General features: G+C 47.0%; 2 protein-coding genes across 4 annotated transcripts in view; one reads left to right on the top strand and one right to left on the bottom strand.

Annotated features, from left to right (window-relative positions):
* The window catches only part of HEMK1 (HemK methyltransferase family member 1), a 151,189-nt gene that overhangs the window by 39,894 nt on the left and 97,512 nt on the right, over positions 1-13,783 (bottom strand). The window lies entirely within an intron of this gene.
* CISH (cytokine inducible SH2 containing protein) lies at positions 1,708-10,739 on the top strand. Its single transcript, XM_054215795.1, has 3 exons — positions 1,708-2,368; positions 6,901-7,127; positions 7,637-10,739. The coding sequence occupies exons 1-3, from the start codon at positions 2,322-2,324 to the stop codon at positions 8,137-8,139; spliced, it is 777 nt and encodes a 258-aa protein (XP_054071770.1). The 5' UTR covers positions 1,708-2,321; the 3' UTR covers positions 8,140-10,739.

Below are 13,783 nucleotides of genomic sequence, written 5' to 3'. Positions count from 1 at the left end.
TCAGACAGCACGCAGCCTGCACACAAAGACTTTTCCAGAAGAAGATCACTAGATGGAGCCCAATTCTAAGTAAAAAAAACCATGTAAAGACAGCTGCTCAGTGTCTGTGTTGGGCCGCAGCACTCCTGCCTCACGGCACACTACAGCTATCATCTCAGTGTCCTCTCCAAGGCTGAAGATGAAACACCTTCTGAATGTGCAGGTTAACTACAGGTTGCAGCAAACAACAGCCACTTCCTACCCTCTAGTCCAGCTCTGTTCAAATCCATCATGCTGCAGCAACACCAACATTAAATAATGCCAAATTTAGATCGGAAGGAGCACATGCCTGCAGGCATCCCTGCAGGCATCCCCCTGCAGCCCTGTGCCAGAACCGAAGGGCGAAGGTACAGCCTTCGATACCTTCTGACTCTAGCGCTTGCTGTGCACAGAAAGGGTGAGGATTGAAATTCCACTCTCCCCTGCTCTCCCCTCGCCCCTGCTGGGGATTTAATGTATTCAGATGAAGTGTCGGCTGAAGTCCGTCTTCAGAAGCAAACTGGGGTATCTAAGTACCCATCCCTCTGGGTACTTAGATGGCCCGCAGCACCTCTCTCTCTGAATAGCTCAGTATTATTAGTAGCACTCATTGCCGTGCTGTCCCTGATGTAGTAGTGACAAGGAATGGAAGCATGCAAAGGCTAACCGGCTGCTAAATCAAAGAGTGGGGAGTTGAAGGCTGAGTCAGGAGCTGAACATAGGCTTCCTGCTCTCAGGCTCGTGTCCTGCCCATGAGAACATCCTTCTAACCTTATCCTTACCATCACCTTCCCCTCCCCTCACGGCCCCATCCAATTTGGTTCCGAACAGCACAATGATTACCAGTTTTTAAATATTCATTGTACTTCAATGGAGATGACAGGCAGCCCACTCTCACCTTCTCCCTCATCTCTGGTATGTGAAGAGGTGGAAACTCGTGGCAGGAAAAGAACAATCAAGCTTTTGTTATAAAGTGCTTAAACATCAAAGGTTCAATAACCCTAAAAGGAACTGAAATATTTCCTCCTGGGTCACCCAATTTTAACTTGACAACGATCTATAAACGCAGGACAGAATGGTGGCGGCGCAACCTTTTCCAGGAGACTCAGCCGAGCTGAAATCCCAACTCCCAGGGGATTCCCAGGTGACCAAGACACGGGGCCAGTGTGACAACCTTATTTCCGCCTCCCGGCCAGCGAGACACGACAGCACCCGCTCCTCCCGGGGACTGTCGCCCGCTCCCCGCCGCGGCCGGCCGACACCCCGGCGGGGCTGGCGGGGGGCGCAGGGGGAGCTCCCCGCCCCTCCGCCCCCCTCCGCGCTCCGCCCGCGGCGGGGCGGGGGCGTTGCCCATTGGCGGGCGGGCGGCGGGCGGCGGCGCCCATTGGCGGGCGGACGGCGGCGGCGGCGCCCATTGGCAGCGCCCGCCGCGGCGGCCCCGCGTTCCTGGAAAGTTCTTGGAAATGGATCAAAGGCGTTTCCGCGAACGCCCGCGGCGGCGGCTCCGCAGGGCCGGCAGCGCCCCGCAGCCCTCCCCTCCGCCCCGGGAGGGCTCCGCTCCCCTCCCCCGGCGCTGACATCAAGGCGGCCGTTATGGACACATCTATTTATACCTTTTTTTTTTTTTTTTTTTTTTTTTTTTTTTCCGCGTGGCTGATACCGGCGGAGTGATGCGAATACAATGCGATTCCAGGAATCCCTCACTTCCTGGAACAGATTAAAAGGGGCAAACAAAAGATTACTTAGTAGGTTGGGTTTTGTTTTTTTTTTTCTTCCCCTCGGAGCTTCATTACTGCCGGAGTCAGTGAAAAAGCAGGTCGCTGCTCTGCCGGCTCTTAGCATTCGGGGAGATATTATTTATTGGTATCTATTTATTATTATTTCAGAGTGCTCTGAATATTTTTTTCTAAAAGGCTGCTCTGAAGGAAGATTAGTTCCTCTTTAAATATATGTAATTTCCCTTTTTCTCTGGTTATTTTTAAAACTTTTTGTTGTTGTTTTTTAAAAAGCAGAACAAGAACACATTATTTTCTAAAGCACCCAGTGTGCACACATTTTCCTGGCCAAAGTTGCTAAACAAGCCGCAAAGTCTTTCTCGGACAGCCTGATCCTCCGTCTGCTCGGCTTTTCCTGCGCGTGAAACTCAACCTACTGCGGAAGGGCTTTGCTGGGACTCGCCAGCCTTCTCTTACTGTGAGCCCTCACTTTAGGCTGGAACTAGCTTGCTCCTTCTGGGAAGCAAAGAAGAAGACGACGAGAAAAGGAGAAGAGGAGAAAGCATTTCCCACCTTCTTGAAGACTTAATGCTTTTCCCTTGGTCCAGGAGTGACATGATCCTCTGTGTTCAGGGGTAAGATACTTTGCAGCCTTCTTTTAAAAGCTGTGGTTCGATAACTGTGATTAGTAAGATTCTCTGGGATGGTTTTTCGGCTTGTGTGAGTTGCCATGTGTGACTGTAATGGAATGGGAATGACTTACGCTAGCCGAGTGCTGAGCTCTGCGTGTGTGTCCTATCTGTCTGCTTTTTAGATTCCATGGCCAAAAATCATGGACTGTAAAGGATTCCTGATCTCCATGCTTTCTATTGCAGAAAAGCGACATGGTATTCAAAGTCTTTGGGGGAGTAAAAATTAGTAAAAGTTCAGAGTGTGTTGTTCAGTGGTGTGTGTGCAGCACCAGCGGGGACACAAGCCCGAGACCGTGGGTGTTCTCTAATGTTCCAGTGGAAACAAACTGCTTACAGGGGAAAACCTCCCCAGACTTCAGATGTTTTTGTCTATTTCTAAGTAAAATTTATGCTAAACACATAATTTTGGTTTTCTATTGCTTTTATGGGTAAGATTAAATGTATGTACAGACTTACTCATACGCAGCATTCTGTACAAGCCACAGGGGGCATATATATAGTTACACCATCTCTGTTCAGTAAAACAGGTAACATCCAAGTCCCTTCTCCGGTACCAGTGTCTAGTACTGGTGTGTTGGCACTTCAGTGTCTCTATGATCAGCTCAGGTCATCAGTGTGTGTAAATACCTGGTCTGCAGGAATCATCCAGCATATTTGGAAAGTGTCAGCATTGGTTTTGGCCTGAGCCGCAATGTCAGTGTTACCCATCCCGCCTGCCCCCAGCGGATTTTCCTCAGAGGCAGTGCGTTTGCCTTGTCTGCTTTAAATGAGTAAAGCACGGGGATTTTTCTGCCATTGCCCCCCCGCCCAAATCTGTTCCACAGACAAGCGGAGCTCATGCTTACCAATACATTCCTGCTACTCAGTAAGTGTGTTTGTTTTCGTTCTCGTTGTCGGGCTACTGCTGCAGTTCCTACAGCCACGGCAAAGGGAATTCATTTTTCAGCTTAGGCTTTGTGAAACCCTTAGCTGAAGCTTTTCTCCAGGGTTAACATACCAGAGCTACTGCTTCCCTTCACCCACTAAGAACTTGTTATGTAGCCAGATGTGTAGATGGTTGTCTCTAAATATCTTTTTTATGACCATCTATTGCTCAGTTTCCATTATCCCCTAGGATTTCATATATCCTGGACTCCTACTCTGCCTCCTATTCAGACCAAGCTCCCATGGGAGTCTTGGGACGTGGCTGATAGAAGGGAGAGCAGCTCAATGCACTTTTTCTTGTACTATTTGTACTGTGTTACAAAGTTTTAGCTTATCAGCAAAGTAACTGCAAAGCTAACACTAAATGATACCAGACACAGCTAGTTCTCTTGAACTTTCTTGGCTTTCCAAGTCTTTTTGAAACACTAATTGCCAGAGCACAGGGAAGTTCATTTGCTGTTTCTCTGGAGACTCCACATAGACTACCGGCTAGACATGCCAAATTTTATATATGTGTTTTCTTCCTCATTGCAGCTGTTGTACTAACGCTTTACTCTGTTCAGTCCTGGTCCTCCACATGTCTCTCCTCTACTTTCTTTCTTACAAGCACTAATTATTTTCAAACACTTATTTTGCCCATTAAAGGGCTGAATTTTTCATGTCAGCGTATCTTTTTCAACATGTCCTTATCCCAGCAAACGCTTCTTATCCCTCGTGCAAACGTACTTGCATTAAAAGCTGTAGTTTGCCATTACTCACTGATCCCTCTGCTCTCCCTGTCCTGTGCCTGGAGCTGCTCTGGTCACAGCAGCAGCTCTTTTTTCTTCAACCTACGTACAAAGTTGTTTCGGACACCGGCACCTCCCAGTCTATGAGAATTTCTAATCCCACCACGCTCCTTTGAGGCTTCAGCTGCACTAGGACTTTTTGTAGGGGGGAGAGGGACATAAGGTATACAGAAGGGAAAGAGGAAGAGTATCTGCAGGGCCCTTCTCTGGCTGCAGTGGAAGAATCTCCACACTGACTGCAGGGGGTTTGGGCTCCTTCACCTTCAGGTGGCAGAAAGTGTAAGGCAGCAGAGAGTGGGCACAAGGGCAAACCTCATCTTAGGCACACGAGCTCCGCTTCAGAGACCCACCACAGCGGCTCTATAAAAGAAACCTACTGACGAATTCACATAGTTGATGTGTCTTTTGGAGGACTGAACTGTGAACTGGTACAGCCCTTGAAATTGCTTTCTGCACTGAAACAGGAGTATGTTTCCCCACAAAGGTTTGCTATCTCTCCCTTCCTTCCCAGCCTCTTAGCCAATTCCTAATTTCCTCTCCAAAGTAGGTACATAAAAAGAAGAAAAAAAGTAGTTCCATGCTATGAACGAGAAAAGTTTTCTTCATGTTCAAAACCCTTCCCAAAAGGTAGGCCAGAAAAATTTTCCAGGAGAAAATAAGTTCAGAGAGATCTGGAATTTGGACTGCAGTATTCAAGTGAGAGGGCAGCGAGCGGTGCGGGACTCATTTCACTTAACATTGGTCACAGCCATTTTCAGCTCAGTGAACAGCTGGTATAAGACTGCACCTGAGAGAGAATGCTCTGCCAGCGGTGCTGTGTAACACCCTCTGCACAGCGCGAACTATTAGTGCAGTGAAGGGGCTGGTTTACGGTCCTCCTTGCTCAAAAGGGGGGGAAATGGAGAGTCAGGAATCTCCTTTCCCCAAGAAGCTAGACATTTGTGAAGACCATGACATTACGAGGGAGACATCCAAGTATCTTTAAAAATGCAGCCCTCAACACCTACAAATGTCGCTCAGGTGGGACTTGAAAGAAAACCCAGAGGTTTCACAACAGCGACCTCCAGGTATAAAAGTATATTCAGACCCATTGTTCTGTGAAAGCCACTGAAAACGCAGTCCCTGTGATCAAGGGCACCTGGTGATGATAAGGGCCAGCAATCACTTTCATTAGGTTTGGTTTCCTACCCATGAATAGAAATTAAGAAATGAGGATCAAATACCAGGAATGCTAAGTAGATACCCTTCTTCATACGTCCTGATTTGACATATGGAAAAAGGAAGAATGTTCTTTTCTAAATACCAAAAGAATAGCGGGGTTTTGCCTTTTACTGCATGGGCAAGAAGCGTCTCTCTGTAAATTCAATTTTACCAGTGCTTTTACAAAAACCTTACTCCAAATCTATGTGGTTTTATTAGAAATACAGAGTCATGGAACTGGTCAGGTTATCTCTATTCTACTTTTCCCTGCAAAATCTTCTTCCTGCTCCCGTCCCATACCTCAGATTTGGCAGTTTGGGAAGGTGGGGTGCAGCCATGACCAGGGGCAGATCATTTACCACACATTTCTGTACGTACTTAAAGTGTGAGTGTTCCCATACAGCACAGAGAAGGAGGAAGACTGGAAGGGAAGTGCTTATGACTTCAGAGTGTCCTTCCACTTCTCTTTTCAGTGATGCAGGAGGAGGTGGCTGCTGCCTTTGCAATCCCCATCAGCTCCAATGGTGCTGTGACAGTCTCATGTTGAGGACTGTGTTGTGTTTCTCTGGACGCTCAGCTATCTTTTATGTTAAGTGTCTAAAAGAATGTCTCAAGCAAGTGAGTCCCTGTGGGGGATATAACACAGGAGGTGCAGCAGTACAGGGCACACAAAGGCAAAGAGCCTAGAAGACAGAAACTAATGGTTTTGCTCAGGAGATTGCCTGGGAATGAAGACTTCCCTGTCTCCCAACATCCATCCTCCCCCTGGAGCTCTGCCTTCCTTTAGGAATCTCCATGGTGCAGAGAAGGAGCACCCATGGCCCATGAGAGCTCCAGAGGCTTCCTGAAACTGCCCTTAGATGCTGAACTAACCTGAAGAGACCACTAACGCTCTCTTTAGGCCACAGAGGGATTAATGTTCATAGCAGCCCAGCCATGGCAGGACCTCCTGCTGCTGTAATCCCGCAGGGATTACAGTCGCACTGAGGTCTCCATTGTGCCGTTGAATGCTAGGGTTTGTGTAGTGCAGAGGCTTGGCTAAAACAAGAATTCCCATTATTCTACTACAAGATCAGCTCACCCTCCGTTTGAACGCACACATTAAGATCAGGTCAACCTTGAGCAGAAAGTGGGTAGGACAAAACCTGAGCTATTCCCAGTTTTGCTTCTAATTATATTACAGTAAATGACTAACAAACGCACTGGCAGAAAAAGAAATGCTCTAACATTGTAATGATGTAAGTGAAGCTGTAATGCTGCTATGAACCTTATTGCTTCTGAACCTGCATATTAAAAGATAACATCTAAAAATATCAGGTTTCAAATCAACCTTAATTGCAAGATAAACCACCTTTTACGAGGTGAAAGAGGCCAATTCTCCCTGTTTCTAAGGACTCAGCTGTTTAATTTTTCCCCCCTTGACTCTGTCTCTTTGAAAGATAATCATATTGAGGATCTGTTTACAAAATGTAACGTGTTGTAGTACAAGGTAGCATGCACTGAAGAGACACTGCAACCTATTTCAAGGCAAGGAAAAATAGCAGAGTATGCCCTTCATTTCAGACCTCATCCTTTGCTGGCGGAGGAGAAGATCAGGAGACTGTCACTCAGGGACATTGCGGTGGATTTGCCAGAGCCGATCATGCAGCCTCTCCCAGTTATGGCCTTCCAGGAGGAGTCCGCGCCTGCCTTCGCAGCTCCAGTTCCAGACAGCAACCCACCTCAGACGCGAGACCCTGAAGAAGACCTTCTCTGCATTGCAAAAACCTTCTCCTACCTGCGAGAATCGGGTAAGACTCAACTCACAAAGTCACGGGGTCAGAAGGCTACAGGGAGCAGGGAGCCAACTCTGCAATCTGAGCTCCAGGAAGAATCTCCTGATCCCACTTCGGATAAGAACCTGGTTCTGTCACAGCCATGGCTCACTCTTGTGGATACAGCAAGTGCATTTTCAGTCTCCACAAACTTGTATCATGAAGTAATTTGTTACTAGTGTAAGCAAAAGCTTTGTCTTTAATAACTGAATCAGGAGAAAGAAATGCAAAAAGGGCCCTCTTTCTCTGTAAAGCGCAGTATCTGCGTAAGTCAGTCATCCCCGTCCCAAGCCCCAGCACAGCAATGACAGGAGTAGGTAGGAAACCCTTAGACCTTGATGTAGTCTTTCTGAAGGTCTTACCAAGCCTGGGCTTGGTTACTTTCCAGGCCCTGAACCCAGTAGGCTTCAAGGCTTCCCTAAACACACTGCTAGTCCTTTAATATGTTTTTTCCCTAACAAGTTCCTTCTGGGATGCTTTTCCAGGTTGGTACTGGGGATCTATCACTGCCAGTGAGGCCAAGCAGCACCTCCAAAAGATGCCGGAGGGCACCTTCCTGGTACGGGACAGCACCCACCCCAGCTACCTGTTCACACTCTCTGTCAAGACAAATCGAGGTCCCACCAACGTGCGCATCGAATACACTGACAGCAAGTTCCGGCTAGACTCCAACTACTTGTCCAAACCTCGCATCCTGGCCTTCCCAGATGTGGTCAGTCTTATCCAGCATTATGTCATGTCCTGCACAACGGAAAGCAAGAACGAGGCTCCTTACCCGCCTCCGTCTCCTCTACCTCCCATGCAAAAAGAGATGGCAGCAGCTGCAGTACACTTGAAACTCATCCGGCCGCTCAGCCGCAAAGACAACATCCCCAGTCTACAGCACCTGTGCCGGCTACGGATCAACAAGTCTACAGCCGACGTGGACCAGCTCCCTCTACCCAGGCGGATGGGGGACTATTTGAAGCAATACCCTTTCCAACTCTGAAGCATGGCCATTATATCTCAGGCGTGACAGACAGGGACAGAAATAAGAGAACTTTGTGTCTTTGTCCCGCTAAAGCGAGGCATCAGGTGGGCACAGTAAAGACCTGGTTATCAGCAGAGACTGCATCCATCTTTCCTCTCCCCTTCTCTCTAAATCCATTCCAGCGCCAGGGAGGAGTTGGTTGTTTCAGTGAACAACGGGACACAATCTGAGCTCTGAACCTCAGGCCGCGCCAACAGTGGCTGTGAGAAAGTGCTGTAGGCATGTGCACACTACTTGAATTTCAGAGTTTCTGTGAGACCGGAATTGTTAACATTGTTATTTTTGCTATTTATTTCCATGGCAGTTTCTCTCCTCATGGTATTTTAAAAGCACCTTTTACTTTATTCTTTTTTGTTTCTTTTTCTTTTTGTGGAATTAGAGATAGAATAAAGGCTCCCAGCCAACTGGCAGCCAAAAATCTGTGGGAATTTGGATTTGGATCCACCTGTTTGAACCTGTCCCTGTAACAGGTCACAGGAGTCCACATCCAAGCTCCCCCAGACTTCTGGGGTATGTAGGACTCAGATGATTGTATCTAGACCCATCTCTAGAGAGGTAAAGAATTTTTTTTTCCTTCCTTAGCTACAGGGGGCTGGGTATCGTAACCTCAAAGCACATTGGTAGCAGCTCGTGCATCTCCCAGAGATGCATGCGGCATCATAGGTTGTGGACAGGAGATTTTGAGGAAGCCCTTCTTCCTTGAGAGCTCTAAGCAGAGATTATGGATATTGAGCTTGGGCCAGGGGGCACTCATCCCATTTTTTTCATCTTCTCCATCTCCAAAGGAAGTTTGTGACAAAATATTTAGAAACAAGTGATCAGAAACCCAATTTTCTTATTTGCAGGCAGAGGGATTTGGTTTCAGAGCGCTCTGCATTTGGCTTGTGTTTTGAAAGTGCCGTTCCCTGACATTGTCCTTGTCTTGTGAGATGTGGGGCAAGAATGGGGTCTCCTGGACCAGGGGTTCAGAGACAGCTCTGCTGAGCTGCACCAGTGACACATACAGCTTCAGGATATTTATTTATTTATTTCTGGGGGGTAACGAATTAGAAGCACCTCAGCAGAAAGAGCTGTCCTTCCTCTCTGCTAACACAACGCCAAACTGCCAGTTGCTCTGTGTCTGCCAGCATTATTCACAAGCCACGTGGCTTCAATCAGAGCTAGGCTCTAGCACACACTGGAAACCACAATTCAACTTTTCTGTTTGCCAAGGTCCAGACCTCTCCTCTCCCTTTCTCCCACTGGCATGTTTGTTACCCTTAATTAGATTTTTTGCTCTGGGATACTTCTCACCCCCCATCCTTTTCACATCCCTGCAAATGAAGCACAATGGCTCTCCCTTGCTCCTTTGTGGATAGAAGGGATAAACAGCAGATGGGATCTGCCCAAAACCAAGCATAGACAGAGAAGTTCTCCCTTCCTCTTCATTTGCATGATCCCATCACCTTCCCAGCCTGTCGGAGCCCCTCCATGTCACTGAGTGAGAGTAGAGAAGGGAACAGACAGGTCTAGAGAATTTATCTTTTGGCTTCTTTTGCCCCGAAGACCCCATAACTTGTTAAAGCATGAACCAATGTGAAGGATTCCTCGTTCATCCCTCCCTGGGACTGTCTCTCTGTAAGAAGAGACAAATCCCAGCTATACCTGAGGGTTGAGAGAGGACGTGGAAAAGGATGGGATGGTGAGCCAGGAGACAAGCTCAAAAAATGAGTGGGGTTTCTTCCACCCTACCTTAAAGCTGCCAAAGGGACAAGATGGCCTGATGTCCTTAGGCAGTGTCCCTTTTTTTTTTTTTCCCTCTCCACATTTATACAAGTTTGTGCTCTTGCAAGCTTTGTTTTTGATACTTTGATGATTGACAGCGTGCATGTGTGATGTCAGGTTTGCTTTTTATTACATCCTTCCCCCTTGCCCCATATGGCAGCAACCGTGGGAAGGTACTGAACGAGAATGAAAACTTAGAAGGCAAAACAAGAAATAAAACTTTTTTTTTTAAATAATATAAACCATAAACCACTGAAAAGGCTTCCTTTTATCCAAACACCTCGATCTGCCTGAGGACACTGGGAACAGGGAAACCACAGCTCTTCAAAGAGCAGCAGTGATCTCAGGAAGCCCACGTGGCTCGGCCACAGGCTTGGTACCTACAGCACGTGAAAATCAGTTTGGGAAGTGTTCAGCTCTCTGAAACTTGCCTTCTACTTGATCTTGTCTCTGTTGGGGGTAATGAGGAAATCAAGCTTGCAGGTTTGACCTCATGCCTCAAGAGAGCCCAGCTAAAATGTCAGAAGCGTGTAAGGAGAAGGAATGCCCGGTTAATCCCCCAGCGGGACGATGCAGAGGCCAAGCTGAAGGCTGTAAGCTCATGTGGGCAGGGACCATCTCTGTTATATGTTTGTTCCGCATCTAGCACAATAGGGTTCTCTAGGTGCTACTGCAATACAAAGAATAAACAATACAGTTACTCCAAAAAGTCAGTTTCTTCTATCTTGAGAAAGTTTGTTAAAAATCATTTGACTTGGATTTTAAATAAACATTTTAAATATATTTTAAAGACACTCGATGTAGAAGTCTTTGGTAAAATCCAAATGGATTCATTCATATTCTATTCACAGAAATCCTCCCCAAGAAGATCAGACAAATTCTTCACCATTTTTTTTTTCAAACAAGACACAAAAACCTTTAAAACAAAGGAAAGTCTTTTGGATACTGAGAGAGTTAACACCAAAACCATCATCAGTGTGGGCCTGGTTTCTACCGCACACAGATGAGCAGTGGCAGACCCCAAGTCCCAAGTTACGAAGGGCTGATGGAACATTCTTTAATGATGTAGAAAAACACAGGAATGATTTTTGCATTGCTTCTGTGTGCCATAGAAAACCATTACAGTCTAAGGGAAAGGAGATGGAAAGTAACTGGAAGTTTGGCCACTTGTTTACAGCAGGCTTCAAGTTGGCCCCAAAGAAAAATTCTGCTCATGGTAGTGTTGAAAGATGAGTTTGTGAAAGGCAGACCATGCTCGGGCTGCGGGACTCCCACCAACAGCTTTTTCCCCATGTTCTGCTGCCACTGGGCCTCAGCCTCCCCATCTTTGCAGCCTGGCCCAGCACCCTTTCCCCTTCTCATCGCCTCACGTGCCAGGCAGCAGGCGGGGAAACCACTGGGGAGCTGGATCTGCCCCGTGGTGTCAGACGGAGACAGAGGCCACCTCATCTGTCCCGCCTCCACGAAATGCAGGGAATACACTGGGGGAACCCCATTGCTGGCACACGACTCCACTGTGGCCGCTTTGCACTCGCTCCCCAGGAGAGATGCTCATGCCACAGTCCCCCCATCCTGCCTGAAGCAAGGCACAGCGTGCTCTCAACCACTGGAAACAATAACACACGCTCAGAAAAAAACCAGAAGCTCAACTAGTTCCTCTCCATCATTCTCCCTTTCTGAATCCACTGGCTTCAAAGTTCAAACTACTGCTTTAAAGTATTCCTAAAGCACGTGCTGTCCCTTCCATGCCAGCCATGGGACTGGCATTCACCACCAAACATTGTTTCCACAACCTCATCAACGGTGGGTAGATTTCCACTGCACACCAACCAGGAAACGCTGGCAATGAATAATCTGCTCAAGTTCAAGCTGTTAAACAAAAACAATCACATCCCTCTTGGTTGTGCTTGAAATGCAGAAAGCGAGTTAGACAGGGTAGAAACAAAACACAAGCAAAGTAAGTGGAAAAATGAAAACAAAAGGAAGGAAAAGCTGTATCCATCTTTAAAAGGGAACTCTGAAAACCTTGTAAAATACTGAAAAGAAAGATGCAGTATTTCTGACACATTATTATGTAATTTCTTAATTTCTTAGCTGGACTAAACTCTTCCCCTAGCTACATATATGAAACCCTGCAGCTCCCTTTCTGCAGACTGAAGGCAGAAAGGATTGGCGTGAGTCAAGCCAACACATAACTGCAGTCACACACGGTTTTACTGCATCGGCTGTTATCTTAACGACTCCCACTCCTGCATCTTCAGCACATTTTGTTAAAGCAAACAGGTTCAAGTTCTGAGAACTCCTGCGCCAAACCTCCGTGCAATTGAGTTCCACATCGCTGGAAACAGGAGCATTCGTGGAAATGCAGACTGACCTTTACAATCTCTGAAGTACAGCTGCAACACCTCTCCGGGTGACACCTGTACAGTTTGCTAAGCCAATGCAGGACAATTTGGTTGGATTCTCTCTTGCTTTTCAGATTCTGACTGCAGATAGACACTTGGACGTGGAGCCCTCACTGAGTCTAACAAGCAGATTGAAAGGACAGGGAATAGAAATCCCAGTCCCTGACAGAAACCATGCTACCATGGCTCACTGCCGCACCAGAAATACCCTGCAGTTTGTCAGGCACATATGGTATTATTTTCTGTCTTAAATGATCAGCCTTCTGAAACAGCAACACATGCAAGGAAAAAATAACCCGTTTATGTGCACATGTTTGTATCCTCTCAAACTTACTGAAATCTTACTCCTTTCCCCAGCTACTCTCAGGTGCGCAACTTCCCTTAGCCCAAGCCAGATGAACCAGCAAGAAACGAAGTGAATCAGCGGAGTGTATTTAATTCTCTTACAACCTATGTGGTCAGGTGTTTCAAGCAACTGACCTATTAGGGTCCAAATTCCATTGTCTATCCACTGCTACCTATGAAATTAAGAAAATGAAAATCAAAATTAACTGCAAAACACTGCACGTATGGCTCTTCTGCTCTGCCGAATCATGTTCAAACCTGTCAGAAGCCAGTTATCACCATCCTTTCCCATCTCTCCCTAATGACTCCTGAAACTTTTGCAATCCTCACGGAAATGCACCATCCTTTTCCCCACCCCTGAACTCATCAGCAGTCCAAAGGTCTGGAGCACAGCGTAAAGCAATACCCAGTAAAGATGTGCCAGAGCAACTCTGGATGCCAAATTAACATCTTCCAACTCAGTTCCTAGCAGCATTGTCACGACATCCACGTCCCATTTTCAGTGAACCCCACCTATCATTCACAGGAGAAAATGAAAGAAAAAAACACCAGATGAGGCAGCTCCTTATGAAACAAACCAGCCAAAGGTAAAAAAGAGATATTATTTAAAGAGATCAGCCCTGTCCTTGGGCAGAAAAGTTCACCCTTTTGCCTTTCTCTGTTCACAGCAACCTAGCATTGCATTTTTAAGAGGGAGTACAAGGGAACCCAGTCCTGCCAGTATTGCCCAACAGTGTGATAGCAAAAAGAGGGCTATGCAGTTGCTAAGTGCATTGATAACACGTTCAGACTCCGACTAATTTCTGCCCACAATTTCTGCCCACACCCAGTCCTGCCCATTTAATTTTTTTTTATAATCACAGGTGCCAGAGTGTCAGGGAACAGGAACGCGTAGGGGCATGGTTTTATCTGGAGGCTAATGCTGCCTCATGCGAACCCCACTCTGAGCTGCCACTTACTCCTCCTGAGAAACACAACGATCGTGTGGCTTCTGCTATGTGCTGCACGAACGCGTAAGGCAAGTGGCCGTCGGGAGCAGGCACAGTGCTGCAACACAGCCAGGCACCCATCATCGCCGCTGCTATACA

Source organism: Rissa tridactyla, chromosome 10 (genome assembly GCF_028500815.1).
Source record: "Rissa tridactyla isolate bRisTri1 chromosome 10, bRisTri1.patW.cur.20221130, whole genome shotgun sequence".
NCBI classification, from domain to species: domain Eukaryota; kingdom Metazoa; phylum Chordata; class Aves; order Charadriiformes; family Laridae; genus Rissa; species Rissa tridactyla.
This window is presented reverse-complemented; position numbering and strand designations above follow the sequence as displayed.